Source organism: Mustela nivalis (assembly GCF_964662115.1).
Source record: "Mustela nivalis genome assembly, chromosome: 4".
NCBI lineage: Eukaryota > Metazoa > Chordata > Mammalia > Carnivora > Mustelidae > Mustela > Mustela nivalis.
Window position 1 is genome coordinate 1,802,328 of NC_139023.1, and position 18,102 is coordinate 1,820,429.

General features: G+C 50.7%; 1 protein-coding gene and 1 long non-coding RNA gene across 4 annotated transcripts in view; both read left to right on the top strand.

The window, feature by feature from the left end:
• Positions 1 to 11,946, top strand: part of RASGEF1B (RasGEF domain family member 1B) — a gene marked incomplete at its 3' end in the record, with an annotated part of 333,562 nt that extends 321,616 nt beyond the window's left edge. For 2 of the 3 annotated variants that reach the window (XM_082726496.1, XM_082726498.1), the window contains 5 exons: positions 557 to 652; positions 5,539 to 5,634; positions 5,990 to 6,113; positions 7,503 to 7,575; positions 10,631 to 11,946. In XM_082726496.1, coding sequence (XP_082582622.1) covers positions 557 to 652; positions 5,539 to 5,634; positions 5,990 to 6,113; positions 7,503 to 7,575; positions 10,631 to 10,655 — 414 coding nt within the window. Of the gene's footprint in view, positions 1 to 556; positions 653 to 5,538; positions 5,635 to 5,989; positions 6,114 to 7,502; positions 7,580 to 10,630 lie in introns of those variants that run through there. The other variant, XM_082726497.1, reaches the window with a different exon arrangement.
• The window catches only part of LOC309862545, a 531,010-nt gene that overhangs the window by 93,519 nt on the left and 419,389 nt on the right, over positions 1 to 18,102 (top strand). The window lies entirely within an intron of this gene.

Consider the following 18,102-nt stretch of genomic DNA (forward strand, 5'->3'; position numbering starts at 1 on the left):
GGCAACTGGTTCGTTAACATTTGAGTAAAACCTGGAAGTGGTTTCCGAGGCTAGTTTCTGATTCTCTGTTATCAGTTCTAAGTCGAATCTCCAAGGTGAACCTGGAAAGAATTTGGTCTAGGTTTGACCTTGTTGATTCAGCTTACGTGAATGAATCAAACCTCAGCAAAGAATACATGTGTGTTCTGATGGGTTTTATGCCTGCGTGTGTAGGAGGGGGTCATTCCTATCCTTAATGAGTTGTCTCAACTATTGCAATTTTTAAAAAAGATCTATTACTTATTTTAGAGAGAAAGAGACGGCGGGGTAGGGAGGAGGGAAAGGGAGAGAGAAATGCAAGCAGATCCCACGCGGAGCTTGGAGCCCTGAGCAGGCTCCGTCTCGTGACTCTGAGGTCAGGGCCTGAGCTGGAACCAAGAGTGGGCACTTAACCCACGACGCTCCCTGGGCCCCCCTCACGTATCACAATGTGTTATGTAGGGTTCAAAGTATGGTCTTGCCGGCTTTGTGCTGGTGGGAAGTAAGGGATTAATACTCTTCTCTCTTTTGTGGGCAGCATCAGATGGACCCTTCCAGTAATTTCTACAACTACCGAACAGCTCTTCGTGGGGCAGCGCAAAGGTCTTTAACGGCTCACAGCAGCCGAGAGAAGGTACGTGCCTACAGGAGCTGTATTCATGTTAGTTACCACGTGTGGCATTAAAATGCACCGTGAACTCCTGCTCTGAGCTTCAGATCCAGGAGAGAAGTCGAGACTGCGGAAGGGTTTGTGCCTTGCCGCGTGAGAAGGGGAGGCTTGAGGAAGGCACCGTGTTAGTGTCCGTTAGAAACGGACAGGACTGTGTTGCTACTGTGTTATTTAAATGATCATTTTGTTCTATGTTTGAGTTGCTTTTCAAGCAATAAATGAGGTCATGTGTTAAGATGACGGCTAGCATTAGAGTAATTTGATTTAATGGAAAACAGACATTTCAGCTCGGCACAAGGTAGCTGATGGAGTATAACCGTTCTTCTTACAAGAATTAACTTACCTCCCGTGGCTCCGTCATCTGTCTGCAGGAAGGAGGTTGGTCGCTGTAGCGTGAGGCTGGTTCTAGGTGGGTGTGTGGGCGGCAGGGGTGGCGGGAAGTGCAGGGGTGATGTCTGAGAGACGAGTGGTGCGTGCTCTGTCTGCTCGCCCCTTGATCAGTTCCTCACAGTCCTGGCTCTGTCATACGCTCGACTCTGCGGGTCCTTTCTCGGCCCGTGTTAGTGTCCTATCTCTTAGGTGAAAAGGAACAGTCCTTCTGACGTTTAGAGATCGTGTCATCTGTGACGTCAGTACCTGCTTACGGTAAACGGGCTGACGAGGTTGTTTGAGGAAAATCTATTTCGCTTAGATTCTATCCATCTTTTAAGTCAAACAAATTTTAGGAATGAGGGTGAAAAACACTGCAGGACACCTCAGTCCCTTCTGCAAGAAAGCTCCGGCCTCGGCGATCTGGAACAAAAACAAATCACAAGAGGAAGTGCCTTTTGGAAAGGTTGACCTGCTTCTCCACAAAGTCCAGAGTGTCAGTCCTGATAACACTGGACAGATGCTGGGAACCCAATAGTTAAAGTTTTTGAAGAGACAAGGTCAGAGAGGAGATGAAGCAGGGAAAACGGTCTCAGCTGAGCCGGACGGAGGGACCAGCTCTTAGGTTTTACTTGCTCAAGTCTCAGCAGTCCTGTGGCAAGACTGAGGAAAAGTCTAATCAGAAGTTGCTTCGGCTTCAGGAAATCAGCAACTGGGGGGCCGCATCCTCTCGTTGCAGTCCCCAGCGGGCTGCGAGGCCGCCTCTGCGGGACCGTCCAGGAGAGCCAGGAGGCTAACGACCCCAACCTCCAGCAGGGCGCCCCGGCCAGAGTCACTCTGGAGTCCCACCCCCCAGAAAGACCAGACTTCTGGGACTCCCCAACAGCTTTTTCCAGAGAACAGTCCAAAGTATTTACCCTTTAATCATTTAATAAACTCTGCCTGCTGTAGTTTTGCCATCCTTACAAACCCGTTCTGTGTGGGAGTCCGAATTGCACTCTCTCGTTCGTAAAACAAACGAAATCACCACCGTAAAAAAAATGCCATTTTTCACAATTGGTCTCAAAGGCTGTGAATGAGAACATTTCTGGGCAAAACACATCTTTTATTCAGGAGGGTTGGGGTTTATTTTTCCTCTTTTGAAGTGAGGAGAAACTCTCTTTATTCCCAAGTAATTTATAAATCTTCCTAGCAACACGGTTTGGGTAATAGCATCTTTAATATTCTTTCAGATGGTAAGTTTATGTGACCAAGGTGGCACATCTCTAGGGATCACATCTTAGAACACATCGATTCTGTCTTCTGCGCGGAGGCCCTTAAATGATCTTTAAACAGCTACTTTTCCTATGGGTACTCCTGCCTCCAGGTTTTTAGCCATTTCCCATATGATTATATGGTTTTAAATCCTTTTACCATTCCATCCATGTTTGTGGGAACTGGTTCCCACTCAACAGCATGCATTTCTAAGGCATGAAACCGACTGTGTCTGTAAAGCATATTTGCTAAGTTTCTGAATTAAGAATATTTTGATAGAGGGTGCCTGGCTGGTTCAGTTGCTGAAGCGTCCACAGGGCTCTTGATCTCTGGGTTATGGGTTTGCGCCCCACATTGCGGGCAGAGAGTACTTAAACAAATAAAATTTTTTAAAAAAGAATGTTTTGAAAGTGAATTAGAAAACATTATTACTTGAGAAGTTCTCCCACTAAAGGCACCATTGGCAGGATCTCCAAAAACCTCCCAGAAACCGGAGCTTTTGTTCCCTCCTGTTGGCAACCCGTATGTCTACCTTAGTGCCTGGGAAGCCAAAGCCCTTATAATCTCCTGATTTTTATTGTGTTAGGTTTGTTGTAGGGGCTGCAGATATGAAGAGAACTGTCTGTGAGTAATGTAGAAGCTGAAGGCGTATGGGTGTAAGGAACAGAGCCGTGAAGGGAGATCACTTACACTTCTGTGTTCTTGGTAGAGTGATGCAAGCCGTTGGTTAGGGCTCAACCCAGCAGTCCCACTTTTGACTTTTATCCAAAGAAAACAAGAAGATATCCACACCCGTGTGTCGATTACAGCAGGGTTCACAGTAGCCGAGACAGGAAAACAACCTGAGGACCCATCGGTGGGTGAGTGCGTAAAGAGGTTGTGGTCGCTACACACGATGGAGTAGTACTCAGCCATGAAAAAGAATGAAATCTTGCCATTTCTGACGACATAGATGAGCCTCAAGGACATTATGCTGAGTTAAATAAGTCAGACAGATACCAGATGCTCTCTCTTCTACGTAAAGTCTGTCTCTCTCTGTATATATAGGATCATCTTGGGGGCACCATGAGTGTGAATATTCCGTAAGGTGTAGCCCTGAGCCTCCGCTGGAGGCACATGACATGGGGTCATGAGACGTTTACGATATCCGTGTGAGACAGAACGCTCAACACCACGTGACTTTCACAGCCCAGCACTGAGAATAAAGAAAATTCTTGCTTAAAACTCTTACACTGTGCAAGTGCCACATCTTGATTATGACTGAGTCTCCATTTCCCTGTGTTGATCCGTCCTTGTTAACGTAAAGGTGCATCAGTCGTGGCTTCCCCGTTCTCCCCACTGGCCTTTGGGGAGAGCTTACCTGAGGTCAGACCTGTGTAATTTAATCCTCACCACAAGTCAGTGTGGTGGTTACTGTTGTTCCCATTTTAAGGTGAGGAAACTATGTTTCTTAGTATGTTAAGCTTGCATCAGGGGTCAACAGAGTTTTCACATCCAGGGCCAGGTCACAAGTATTTTGGGCCCTGGGGGCCACGCGGCTACTCCGCTGTGACGCGCAGACGTAGAAACAGACACAGACGACACGTAGGTGCGTGAGCAAGTGTGGCTCTTTTCCAATGAGGCTGTCGGGCCACTGCAAGTTGAATTTCTTGTCATTGTCATGCTCTTGAAATACTGTTTTGATATTTTTCCAGCCATTTGAAAATGTTAAATGCATGGCCCCTGGCAACATGTGGAGGGCCTGGGCCGGGCTGCAGGCCGCCGTGTGTAGACTCCCGGCTCGCACTCTGGTAAACCGTGGGGCTGCGGGAAGCCGAGGCCCAGCGGGGTCTGAAACCAGGCTTCCCCGTCAGAGGTGCCCTTTCAATGAAGCGCGGTCCTGGGCGTGCCTTTTCATTGTTACGACGGCCGTTTAGCCCTCACATAATAGAGGGTTAACCGGTGATCTTGGAAGGGGAAGGGGGTGTGGGCATCTTGACCAAGAGGCTTCTACAGACCATCGCAATGACTGCAAGTGACTCAAAGACACTCAAAACCACAGATTCACTTGGGCTGTTCCAGCGACCAATGCAATAAAAAAATAACCCAGGCTTATTTTTTTTAAATGACTTTGGGGGACATCTGAATTTACCTCTAGAAGTGAAAAGTGATACCTCATATTCTTGTGTGTGAGCCCAAATGCCTGTTTTCCAGGGATCCCAATCCTCTGGGGTGGATGTGCCCCGTGAGTCACAGGCTTAGGGAAACTTCAAACATGTGCTCTTCGGTGAACAGCAGGGCTCACGGCTCGTGTGGGGAGCGTTGCGCGCTGCAGCACACTTAGAATCTGTAAAAACTTGTTGGCACTTGAGAAGAGGTGGAAGTTATAGTATCTGAGCTTTGTTCTTTGTTCGTTATGGACTTCACAGGATTTAAGATAGTTTCTTAGAGATGATTATTTTAGGTTAATTAAATACTGCCTCATCAAATCAAAGACCCGAGGCAGGAACGTCTTACTGGAGGTTTACTGCTTTTCAAACAGCCATTAATTCTAACAGACACATTTATATTCCTCCGCGCTTGGACACATCTCACAACATGTTGTGCAAGGTTCTGCCCAGGTGATTTCCCACGAGAACAGGTGCCTGCTTGTTCTCTGCCAAAGGCCAGGTTTACCCAATAGCAAGTTTGCAGCAACCATGACCTCCAAACCTGAGCTCTCACGTTATCTTGAGCGATATCTTCAAGAGTAAAATGTTCATCCCAAAAGAGATTGGTCTAAGACATGTAAGTCTAAAGGATACAGCAGGACAGATTTCTAGTGGGGCAGTGGGTCCCACGTCTTAAAATCTGAAGAGACCTGCAGTGACAGGTTCTTTTCGTGTTTTGCTCGACCTCAGAGATTGCTAAATGAAAAGCCAGAGTTCTTGTAGCTCTTCCCTTGATGCTAACGAGGATTCTTACATTTATGGTACACAGTGGGGAAGACGGCAAAAGCTCCACAGCCTCCACCTCCTCATGCCTGTTGTCTCTGTTGGGGTTTGGTTATTACTAGCATTTGCAGCTTCAGCAGAATTATGCAAGGGAGGAAAGTGCTGTCACGGGCGGCGAGTGAAACACTGTGTCTTCCTTCATTGTTGCCTGTTAGTGAGTCGCTGATGGCCGCCAGGAACCCTTGTACTGTTCCATGAGAGACTGAATACCTATTTGCCCGAGCAAACCTAAATCTTTTCTTTTCTTTTCTCTAGATCGTGATACCATTCTTCAGTCTTTTAATCAAAGATATTTACTTCCTCAACGAGGGCTGTGCCAACCGCCTTCCGAACGGCCACGTCAACTTCGAGGTAAGGGGAGGCCGCGGGATCCGAGCGCAGGGAGAAGCCGGCCCGGGCACACTCCCTCCCGGCCAGGCCGCCTGCGTCGCTTCTGAAGTTCTAGAACCAAGTTTTCTGTCTGTTGTTTTGTAAGGAAATACCACCCCCGAGGACCAAGTGGAATAAATTAGCTGCAGGGTTGTTATTAATAATTATCTGGAGGGATGTGCGTAGATGTTTACCTGTTCTGCACAGATACCTAGAGCTAGTTTGTATGAGATTAAGAAAGTCACGTAGTTCAGTTGGTTCGAAGCCAGAGGGGGAAGAAACACCCGCGGAATGCCCATGATTTTCGTGACCGCTTCTCAACTCTTCTTTTTCTTAGAAATTTTGGGAACTGGCCAAACAAGTGAGTGAGTTCATGACGTGGAAGCAGGTGGAGTGTCCGTTTGAGAGGGACCGGAAGATCCTACAGTATCTGCTCACGGTGCCGGTCTTCAGCGAGGACGGTGAGTGGCCTTGGGGCCGAGCCGCCCATCCCCACATCCCGCAGCCTGCTGTTGGGGCGCGCGCGGGTACAGTGGGCCTTGGTCTGGCCCATCACCAACACGAGGCCTGTCTTCTGAACTCATCCTCCTGAAGAGTTTTCTGTTGCGCAGGGAACCACGTGGTGTGCCCCTAAAGTACTGGCCAGGCCCTCACTCTTCACCCACAAACAGATTGTTTCTGTGTTTAGACATTCCCTGGAATCGTAGCGCTGCCGAGCTCTGGGGACACAGGGGACAGTCCTTGGAAGGACGTTTTCCCCCCCTTGTTTGAGACTTGCTTCACTGGAGGACGAAGCTGTTCTGTTTGCGGCACGTTGGCATTAAAAGTTATTTGAAAAACAAACAAAAATAGTTGCTACCTGCTGCTATTTGGAGAAGTAGTGGAAATCTTGACCTGTTAAGATGTTAATGAATCTTAGGCAGAAACAGTGATTGTCTATACTGAAAAAAAAATGATGAGAAGAGAGATAAACTTTATAAAAGACGGAGGGACTTATTCTTCCGATCTTTTATATTCTAATATCTTGGGACTCAGTGGTGTTAGTAATTTCTCGTAGCAGATCGGTGCTGTTAGTGACCCTGACCGACGTGTGCTTCACACTGACGTTACCCATCCCAGAGGGGCCTTGATCGTTCGTAATCCCTACACGTGGGGTTAATACCGAGCTTTTACATCTTTGAGTGAGATTCTTTTTGTTTTAAAACTAAAGAAAAAAATATTAGAAGAATGAAAAAGTGGCCTGGAAAATCTGGCTTTATAGCTAAGAAAGGCTTTTGTAAAAACAAGGCTAGCAGGGGAGAACCTCCTCCCCTCATAAAGAACGTGCATGTGAGCCTGTGACAGCATCGTGTGGCTCGCGTTTGGAAGCTGTTAAACTCATAAACTTCAGTTAATTAAGTACCTTTTTGGCCCAGAGGCCCCTTGAGTTGTTTTTTTGTTTTTTGTTTTTTTGGGGTTTTTCTTTTTGGTTTTTTTTTTTTAAAGATTTTATTTATTTATTTGAGAGAAAGAGAGAGCCTGAGCCGGGAGAGGTCAGAGGGAGAAGCAGACTCCCTGCTGAGCAGGGATCCCAATGCGGGACTCGATCCCAGGACTCCAGGATCATGACCCGAGCCGAAGGCAGACGCTTAACCAACTGAGCCACCCAGGTGCCCTGGCCCCTTGGATTTTGTTGAGATGGTCAGTCAGGCCAAGTGATGTTCTGTGTTCTCACGGCAACCGGGGTGCTTCCCAGTGGTAGATGACATGCTAGAGTCTTGCTTCGGGTTCAGCTGATGAACAGGGTGGTTGGCGGGGGTGGTGCGCAGAAGGCCTCAGTGTTCACGCGCTCTTACTTTGGTTGATTGCAGCGCTCTACCTGGCTTCCTACGAGAGTGAAGGACCTGAAAATCACATAGAGAAGGACCGATGGAAGTCCTTACGGTGAGTCTGCGCTTCTCATCGCTGTGCCGCTCGACGGGCCGCGTGGGACTTACTGGAGGAAAGCCACGTGCTTTCTGTGGGACGTCCCTCCTGTGTTCCGGTCCTTTCTGTGGGACGTCCCTCCTGTGTTCCGGTGCTCTCTGCTTCTTTTCTCTTGTCTCCTGAATCTTCGCGGCTGAAAACCCTCCCTGCCCTCATTCAGTTTTATGGCCTTTCACTTGTTTATGCCGTCGCGTGTGCGGTGACTCTGCCGTCGCGCGTGCGGTGACTCTGCCGTCGCGCGTGCGGTGACTCTGCCGTCGCGCGTGTGGTGACTCTGCTTTCCTTCTTCCTCGTTGTTTTCCCCGCAGTGTGAATGGTAGAGGGAGAACCTTCTCGTTCCCTTCATCTAAGAGATAACAAGTTCAGACTCGGTTTCTGAAGAGTCCTAACACTAAAATTTTATTTGACTGTGATGAGACCCAAGTACCGGTTGGTTCAGTCAGTCTGAGTGTGTCACTCTCTTGGCGACTGCATTTTGGTCCCCATTTTGGTTTGAGAGAAGGAGGAAGTTAGGACTTTGTCTTTTGAAGATGTGCTTGTTTGAGCAGGCGGAGAGGGGTAGCGGGAGAAGGAGAGAGAGAGAAGCCCGAGCAGAGTACGGAGCCTGATGCAGGGCTTGGCCTCAGGACGCTGACATTGTGACCCGATCAGAAACCCAGTGGGCACTCAACGGACTGAGCCTGCCAGGCAGGCACCCCAGAAACTGCGACTTTAAACATGATCCAGTATCTATTCAAATTAAAGAATTGTGTTAATCTACTGCATTTTCAAGTCGATGCATTTTCCAAAAAACCAGGATAGGTAATAGGTAAATGTGTATTTTAACCATTTGAGATATTTTAATAAGTAAAATAGCCCAGGATACAGTAATCCCATAGTCAGAAGTGCTCTATTTGTATTTCTGCTGAGAGACGCTGGGACATGTGCCCTGTGGTACCAGGCCGACGAGCACGTTTCTCCTCTTCCCAGAGTCGCTTGGGGATCTTCATCGCACTTGACACTGGGCCACATTTCATGAAGCAGCGTGTCTCAGTTAGATTTGGTTTTGTGTGATTTATTTGGACGCAAATGAGGAGGGATAAGGTCCGGAGACAGTAGAATCGTTATGCTTAGAGCTCGTCACGGGGATGGGTGAGCGATTGGTTTCTTTCTTTTTTTTTTTAAATAAAGATTTTATTTATTTATTTGACACAGAGAGATCACAAGTAGGCAGAGGCAGGCAGAGAGAGAGAGAGGGAAGCAGGCTCCCCGCTGAGCAGAAAGCCCGATGCGGGGCTCAATCCCAGGACCCTGAGATCATGACCTGAGCCGAAGGCAGAGGCTTTAACCACTGAGCCACCCAGGCGCCCGTGATTGGTTTCTTTTATTCCAGACACAAACTAGAAGAAGGTGCGCCGACACGGCATCAGGGGAACGTTAGCAGGCTTGCGGGCCGGCGCGCAGGTAGACGGTCATAAACTGTGGGCCTGCTAGTGACATATTTATATTAAAATTTTATATACTCTGTTGGGTTCACGGATATTTGGGGCACTCCTCAGTGCTGGGTGAGAGCTTTAGGCAGGACTGACTCCTTGTTCCCTGCTTTCCGTGATTCTTCTTCTTTTTACTTCCCTTTCCAATTGTTTTTAAGAGCTTGAAGTTGATACGGCCCCCGAGTAGAGCTTAGCTCTCGTGACTTGTATCGATCTGTAGGCACTGGTAAGCCGGGAACGCGGCCGCACTTACGGGATACCTGGCGTCAGCCTTCCCTGTGGGACCCAGACACGTTAACGGTCCGAGCCTCCCACATGCGTCTTGTCCAGGCTTTTCTGGTTGTGATTCTTTACGCCACGTTCCTCGTGGCCAGAGCTTAGTCGGAAGGGCTCATAAAGTCAGCGCGCTGACAGTGAAAACTAAAGACCGAGTTGCACGACCTCTTCCCATATCTACATGTACCGGACACACAATATACAGTAACGGTTAACGTTCGATTGGTTGAAATGTGAACAGAGACGTGAGTGGATAGTTTAGAAATAGGAAGTGAAAAAGAGGGTGCCCTGGACAGGCTTAAACTCAGCGACAAATCCGTGCGTCTGCCCGCGGCTGTGCTCCGCTCTAACGTGCTCCGTAGCGACACTTCTGGGAAGTGTTCTCCGAGGGGCCACCTCAGCCCAAAGAGAGAGAACGGTGTGTGGGGAGATATGCAGAGAGGCACAGGGAAGATGTTCTTCGTACAACACACTAGTTTCTCCATGGGAGTGGTTTGTACGGAGCCTCGAAGAACAGACTTTCCCCGCGCCCTTTCCACATCCCGGGTCGTCTCCAGCCCCGCTGCACTGCCTCCCGTCTCTGATCCGTGGCTCCTCCGACGGAGAACAGGGCAGACGCCTTCCCCCCTTCCAAGCTGACGGGCGATTTTTAGTGCCCTGCTTCTTACCCCGATGACAACGTAAGCCCCTCGAGGGCAAGCCCGGGGTCTTCCATGCCCGCTGCGGCGCTGGGCCCGGGCTCCTGCCTCGCTGGGGAAGGATGTCGGGTTGCGGCAGGTGTTGGCCAAATCGGAGTAGCCACCAAGAGGACAAGGAAAATAGGCCATGATCGTTTGCAAAGCTGCATGTTAAGTGGATACAAAGGCTAATTGTTCTAGGCTGATAGTACCTACCTGAAACTTGTATCACTCTAACGTGGAAGGCAGTCAGGTGACTCCCCATAGACGCTTTTCCTGCTGGTGCCGGCGCCGTTCACCTGGGCTCAGCAGTGACAATGACAAACATCCACCTGGGGGTGGACACCGGTCTTGTCCCTGGCTGTTTAAATGCCTTCCGTGGGCACTGGAATGGGCAGATGCTTCTCTACTGAGTAAGCCCACCTGTGACCAGACCAGTGCAGACGTGAACATTTCTTCCTCTTTCTAATTCTGCGTCATTGAACTCGGGGCCTAGGAGAGGTGGAACCGGTACCGGGCGGGACACTGTAACCCGGACCCAAGTCCGTCATCGCATCCTGTGTCTCACTGTCCTCTGTTGTTCTTCAGGTCCAGCCTCTTAGGCAGAGTTTGAGGAGCGGACGCTGACCGTGGCCGCCGCTGAGCCGCGCGGACCTCCGAGGGCTGCGTCTCCCGCACCCAGTTCTGCAGAGTGTCCCGTAGTCCCCGCAAGCAGGCCGGCTCCGGGCAGACGGGGACGCGCGTCCCATGGCCGGCGGATGACTGGGACTCTGGGAGACGGAGATGTTCACGAAGACGCCGGAGAAAGAATTCTCTGCCGGCGCGGCCCGTGATTCATCTTCTGGAATTTCCATGTGAATCACAGCTCTGCACCTGGACGGAGCTTTCTTCTGTGTGTGTTTGTGTTTTTTTTTTATTTGCTTGAACATTTGCTGCTAATGGGACTTGCCCAGCTGAGGGCTGGCTCTTAGGAAGCCCGTGTTTCCTTAACTTAAGTGAAGAAGGGAGAGGAGGGAGGGAGAACACCTTCGCTGTGGATCCGGACTTGAGCTCCAGGGCCTTGCCCGGAGCGGGAAGCCGGGTTCAGCGCGGACTCGGACGTCGGTTCCCCGCAGTGTGTGCTGCGCTTCCTGCGTTTCCCGTTCCTCTGCTCCCTCTTCCCGCAAGATTTTGAGTTGGCTGCTGGTTAGCAAACTCCTTTTTACCCATATAAGTTATTTAATATAATGAAGCTCAACACTATGGTTGGAAAATAGCCACTAGGGAAAAAAGCAGCAGACTGTCGTGGGACTGCTTGCGTTCTAGAAGGACTGTTGGTTTTCTCTGCCTTCTGAGCTGTTTACAACTGACCACTGTGTTCTACAGATGTATTTTTCAGTAGCTGTTTTGTTACTTAGTTTTCCATCATGCCTATTTTTTCCCTCTTGTAAATCTAAATTATCTGACTTTAAGAGTCTTGGAAAAAACCCATGGCCTAATTACAACTTAATTTTTTGAACAGACTGTTATTTTTCATTATGTTTGGGAGTCTGTTGGTGACTAAACACGTGAACCCGCGCCTCCCCTCTGCGGCCCTGAAGGAAAGCAAAGGACAAACATCTTGCTGTTAACTCAAAGGTCGATCTAATTGTGAAGTAGTTCACCTTGTTAAACATCTCAATAAGCCTGTCCTTGCTCTGCAAACAGCCATCCTGTGTGTTTACTCTAGGAGAAACTGTAGAGTAGTAAACTGCTAATGAAGAAAACAAAACACCATGTTCAAAACCAGAGACGCATCTGAGAACTTAATGACGCGGTTTCCCAAAACAGAGCATGTGTGTGTGCTGCACGCCTTCCCCGCAGACCGAACGTGTCGCCAAGTTGTCCCTTTACAACCGTCAATATATCTTACACTCCCCGCCGGAGCTGTGGCGTCTCTCTCTTCTTTTATGGGTGGGGTCGTGGGGGGCCGGGGGAGGGGCTGTCCGAGCAGTTCAGCTCAGTGACCGGCGTGAGCGTGTCTGTCCTGGAGGAAGAGGCCTGCCGGGGTACGTGTGTAGACATTTATCTTCTAGAAAGGGGTCGGAGCACGCGTTGAATAACAAGCACCGGCCGGGCACCGCACGCGCTTAGCGGATCACCAGCCCCCCTTTACAGGTGTGGGAACGGGTGCATTAATAATAATAATAATAATAATAACAATAATCTGTCCAAGGCCACATGGCTATTACTAGGCCTGGAGATTGGAAGGAGGCCTAGGATTCCAGAGGCCGGGCTTTAACCCATGCGGCCGAGCCTTCTCCAGCTTCACTAGGACCTTTCAGACTTGTCAGCCCCGGGATCTCGCTGGGGAGCAGCTTTGGGTTCTGTAGGTCTGGGTAGGGCACAGAGGATGCTAACGCACCGGTGCTGGAACCTGGTGCTGGAACCGGCTGAGAGCAGCGAGGCGCCCGCCATACCGGGCTCTCCCCGGGCTCTGTGCCCCCTTCCTTGTCCCGGGCAGCGGCGCGGTTTTCTCAGCGCCCCCACCCAGGGCAGCCCACTGCCGGCTGCTGCTGGCCCGATCTGCCCCGAGCTAACCACGGCTGGAAAAAATCAACAGAATAAAATTTTCCAATTTGTGAAAATCCTATGAAACTCACATTTCGCTGTCCTTAACGTCAAACGCAGCCACGCTCCTCCGGTCACGCACCGTCTTGGGGCCGCGTTCTGCCCTGGAGTCCCCCGGCGGCGGCAGCGGCGCGGCCCGCGCAGCCTCCCACGGCCGCCTCCCCGCCGGCCCTGCCCGGAGCGTTTGCCCCCCGGCCCCCGGGCCCCCGCGGTCCTCCTGCGCGCCCCATCGTGGGTTTGCAGAGGCGGCGTGAGGTCGTGAGGTCTCTCGTGGGGCATGAGGCGCGCACACGTGGCTGCTGGAAATATTTTACTGAAGGGGAATCGGCTTAAAACACGAGACGCTGAGTCTTCGCGGAAGTCGCCATCGGCCCACGCAGCCTCTTGTCTTAACATCTGGATAAACCAGGCTCCAAGCGATCACCAGCTCTTCTCTCCGGGCCGCGGCTCAGACCCCCCAGCAGGCTCCCGTCGCACGGGTGTGGCCGGACCGCGGGCCCCAGGCCTCCGGAAACTCCGCGTGGGCGGCCCTGGCCCTGTCACTGGTAGGGTCAGACTCGGGAGGTCGCCTGTCTGGACGCGCCACACATTCCGCAGCAGACTCTGTCCTGAGGCCTGGGGGCAGTCTGAGGCCTGGGGGAGCCTCCAGAAACCTGGGGTGGGGAAGGAGGCAAGAATGAACCTTTCTCCAAGGACGCGTCCCTGGTGTTTGCCCACGGGCTTGAGCTCCCCGGGAGCAGCCTTTCATCTCACCAACCCCGTCCTCTTACCCTCACCGTGGGAGGTTTTGGGCTTCCCCTGTCCCCCGACTGGCTCCTGGCTCCGACACCCCCGCCCAGTGCCTCTGCCGCCTGGTGCCTTCCTGCCGGCAGCTTCTTTCTGTGCTTGCCTTTCTCTCACTGCGCCCGCAGGCCGCCTGCCCTGGGCATCTCCAGAAACCACAGCCTAAAGAGGGGGCCGTGTAGCTAAACCCTACAGGAATGTTGACTTGTGGATTATTAACATCTTCTACCTGCTGCTGGGGGACATTCTGTTCACCCTGTGACGGGTCTCAACAAAAGACAGTGCCAGCCTCTTCCCCAAAGCTGTCTCACCATCTGCATGGAGGGTGCACAACAGCTGGTAATTGTCCTTTGCAGCTTAGGGTTCAAAGGAATTCCTAGATTCGTTGCCTGGGGGGAAACGTGAGTTACCTGGAAGCTACTAACTAAACATCGAAAACTCAAAGATATTCTGATAGCAGCTTGCTGAGCTTCTCCCTTGAGACATTTTTTCTTTTAAGATTTTATTTCTAAGTCCTCTCTACACCCACAGCGCGGCTCAACTTTCAACCCCGAGATCAAGAGCGGCACACTCGACCCTGAAGACATTTGAAGAGGAAAGATGTTTGCCAGATTTGGACTTTGAGCGTTTCAGTGGAAAATTAAAACTTCCTGGAGAAGTCAAGCTGCAGTTTTTTTCTGGATTTGAATGATCGAATCTTCCCCTTAATTGTCTCTTTCACGGAATCAAGACCACTGGCTCCCCTTAAAAGCTGACAAAAGACATGTTGGGGTTTGAGGTTTATGCATCTGAACCCAACGGGTCAGGGGCCTAATGTCCAAAACTAACAAATAAGGTTTGCTTCATGCAAAAAAGACCACTGCCCTAATTCTATATGAAAACTCAACTCCTCCTAAAGGATGTGTATATATACTTTTTTTTTTAACTGAATGCATTGGCCAACGTTTTTGGATTTCTAGGCACCGGTTTTGTAGGTCCTAATTTAGGGAATCAAAGAGGGGAAGGGAAGTGATATTTCGTAGAATCAAGAAGAAAACGCTGTACTCCTTGAAGGGACCGAACCATGAAACAGTTTGCACTTGTTCCCTCTCTCCGCCTGTGCTGCTTGGAGACAATGAGAGTCCGCGTGAATCATCCTCTAGACGGACCGCTGTGGGCTGAAACACGGAGTTGAAGGACTGCGGGCATTCTTAAATTTTTTGCAAAGCAATTATGAAATTTCACATGGGCAGGTGAGTGGTGTGACTTGAGGTGCGCCCAGAAGTGTGCTGAATGCAGGAGCAGCCGGTTACCGGCCTGGTTATTGCAGACTCACAGGTTTTTGCTTTGTTTGGGTTGATTGAATCTCAACCGTACCTCTAAGACATTTGGATTTTGGAAATAAGTAGAAATTTAAGGAATTCCATTCCACTCATTGGTGCCCAGAGACCAACAAGGGAGGTCCAAGGCACTGAGGTTGGTTTTCATTAGGATGACGCTTAGTTGGTCTGCTAACATCCCCCTCTGTTATGAGTACCAGTGATCATAACAAGAAACCCATCTTTTAAAAATTTTTATTATTTTTTTATTTTTTTAAAGACTGTATTTATTTATTTGACAGACAGAAATCACAAGTAGGCAGAGAGGCAGAGAGAGAGAGGGAGAAGCAGGCTCCCCACTGAGCGGACAGCCCTATGTGGGGCTCGATCCCAGGACCCTGAGATCATGACCCGAGACGAAGGCAGAGGCTTCAAGTCACTGAGCCACCCAGGTGCCCCAAGAAACCCATCTTTAAAAATAATATTACAATCCATCATTTAAAACAACCCAAAAACCTGGGACCAAGATTGCTCAAGGTTTGGGGATAAGTCAGAAATCTACTCCGTGAGAGTATTAGATGCACATTTCATGAGGTCAAGTGCTAAACCTGACCGTGCGGAGATCTGTGGGACTTTGGGGACGTCTCCCTTCCTCTCTGAACCTCAGGGTCCTCCTCTGTGAGCGATGGGTCCGGACTAACTGCTGTGGAATGACCATTCCTGAGCTAAGGGTCTGAGGTTTGGGAAAGCCCTCCTCGGCTTGCCGGGCTCAAAGGCGAATTCGCAAGTAAACACGGCGCCTCACATGCGGCCGCAGCCTTCTCTTCCTCCCACCGGCCTCTTCTGTGTGTGTCCTTGTGTCTGAGGATGGAAGGGATCAGAGGCTAATGCTCCTCAGAGCCGTTAGAAGTTCCAGTCACCATCGGGTCGTGTCCCACACCGGGACAGAGCTCTCTACAGGGCAGAGTGGCCGCTGCACCAGAAACCAGAAAACACCCTCGTGCAAGGCTAGTGGAATGATTTCAAAAGTGCCAGAATAAGAAACACAGTTTCTGAAGGCGACAAGAATAACTCTGTGGGTTGCACTAATCGTTGCCACAGCGGCTGTGGTCATCGTGCCTGATGATGTGGATAAAAACACACAGAAATTGCCTGTTCACACCTCGGCTCTCAAACACGAGTCACGCTTTGGCTCAGAAGACCCAGATTCACACCAGGGATGATCAGAGCCCGCTCCTGCGTTTTGTCTTGGGCCCGAGAGGCCCTCCTTGGTGGGAAGCGGCAGAGTCTGACTCGCCTGTCAGGGGACGTTCCACGCTGTCGGACGCCGGAAGGGCCACACGCCAGTGCCCTGAGGACGGACACCTTCCCTGGAGCTGCGGAGGCTGCAGGAATCCAAATCCAGGGAGACCCTGGCCGTGGAGGGAAAAATCAGGGGAAGATCGCAACAGGCATGACCTCCGAAGAGGGAGAAAAAAATATGGGGGAGGATCTGTACATCACAAAGCTTTTGACAAGTTTAGGAAGACGCGGGATGCGGCAACGTCACTGGGACTATGCGGGGAAGCGACAACCTGCTGGCTACCGAGGTAGATACTCGATAAATGATAGAACTGGGGGGGGGGGGCAGGAGGATTGCTTGTCAGTACAGTCACTGCCGGAGCTGAGTCCAAACCATCTAGTGAGATTCTGGAAAATGGGCATCACCGGTCCCTCTCCTCCCTCTTATTCAAAAATGACCAAGTCCTGGGGCGCCTGGACGTCTCGGTCAGCCAGACATCTGTCTTCAGCTCGGGTTGTGATCTTGGGGTCCTGGGATTGAGTCCTGCATCGGGCTCTCTGCTCAGTGGGGAGCCTGCTTCCCCCTCTCCCTCTGCTGCTCTCTCTCTCTCTGTCAAATAAATAAAATCTTAAAAAGAAATGACCAGGGCACCTGGGTGGCTCAGTGGATTAAGCCGCTGCCTTCAGCTCAGGTCATGATCTCAGGGTCCTGGGATCGAGTCCCACGTCGGGACTCTCTGCTCAGCTGGGAGCCTGCTTCCCTCTCTCTCTCTGCCTGCCTCTCTGCCTCCTTGTGATCTCTGTCTGTCAAATAAATAAATAAAAATTTTTTAAAAAGAAAGAAACGACCAAAGCCTTTGTTGCAAGCCAAAGAGAAGCTGACTGGAGTGCTTGCCTCTCCACCAATTTGGACCTAGGAAGTAAGGATAACCCACGGGGTTCTTGGGTGCCCCCCAAAGGCTCAGCCATTGTGAAACACTTTCTTTCCTTCAGACCACTCTTTTGGCTCACACAGCAGTCCAGCCCTGTGTGCCGTCAGGGGCAGTCGAATGAGTGGGATCCCTTAGCTCTCTGCCCTTACATCTTGCGAGGCAGTGAGGATCCAGACTTATTACCAAAATATTCCTATACATGGAACTTCCGAGGTTCAGAGTTTAGGACAAGGTACCAACAGGTCTTCGAGTTATTTTCTCGGCCCGCAGCTGTCAGTCCTGCACAAGCCCGAAGGGAGTTTTAGTCGGCCCCATCCAGCCTTGACCGGCCTTCACTTCCCAGACTCTGTCCTCCGTGAAACTCTGGGCTCCAGCGGGGGTGGAAGGAACAAAGGAACAAAGTTGTGTTCCTGCTAAGACCAGCCGCCTCTTTTAGCAAAACTCCCTGTCTGTACAGAGCCTCTCTTTTCTTCGCCGTAACAGCGAGTCCCATCGATGGTCTCTACTTGGGATGCACTTGGGCCCAGAAGGTGACGGTCATGTGACTCATCACGGGGTGGACGGAGCCAGCTCGGCCCTGCTGGTGACGGACGACACTGCTCCCAGGAAGGCTGCAGATTTCCATCCTACCTGCGTCACCTGCTCTGTGTCCCGGAGCTTCCCGCACGCCTCGCTCCGGAGCAAGACATCACTTTCTTCAGCGTAACCGATCCAGGCGAGCGGCTGGAAGGGTTGAATCTGTTACTCTCATTCATTCGGTTGCGTGATCGACTAAGAATCACTTTACGCTAGCTTTCTAGCTGGCAGAATTTTAAGGCGTCCAGTGGAGTGAAATCTAACAATTCATGCAACGAGGGGAGGCATGAGGAAAAGGAGAACTTGTAAAGCCTGAAATATAAGAGCTTTGAAAGTTTTCCCAAGCCGTTGATTAATGTAGCTCTCGGGCTGGCTGCCGAGTGGCCTGGGACCGAACCACAGTCCAGGACTGTTCCCTGCACTAGGCGGATTCCTTCGAAGGCGGCCAGCCTGCCTAGGGCTCTGCCCAGCTTCCCGTCCTTAGCAAATCCTGTTTGCAGCTATCCTGGCATTTGTTTTTTTAGTAAAGGTTTTGTTTATTTGACAGAGAGAGTGAGCACAAGCAGGGGGAGCTGCAGGCAGAGGGAGAGGCAGGCTCCCG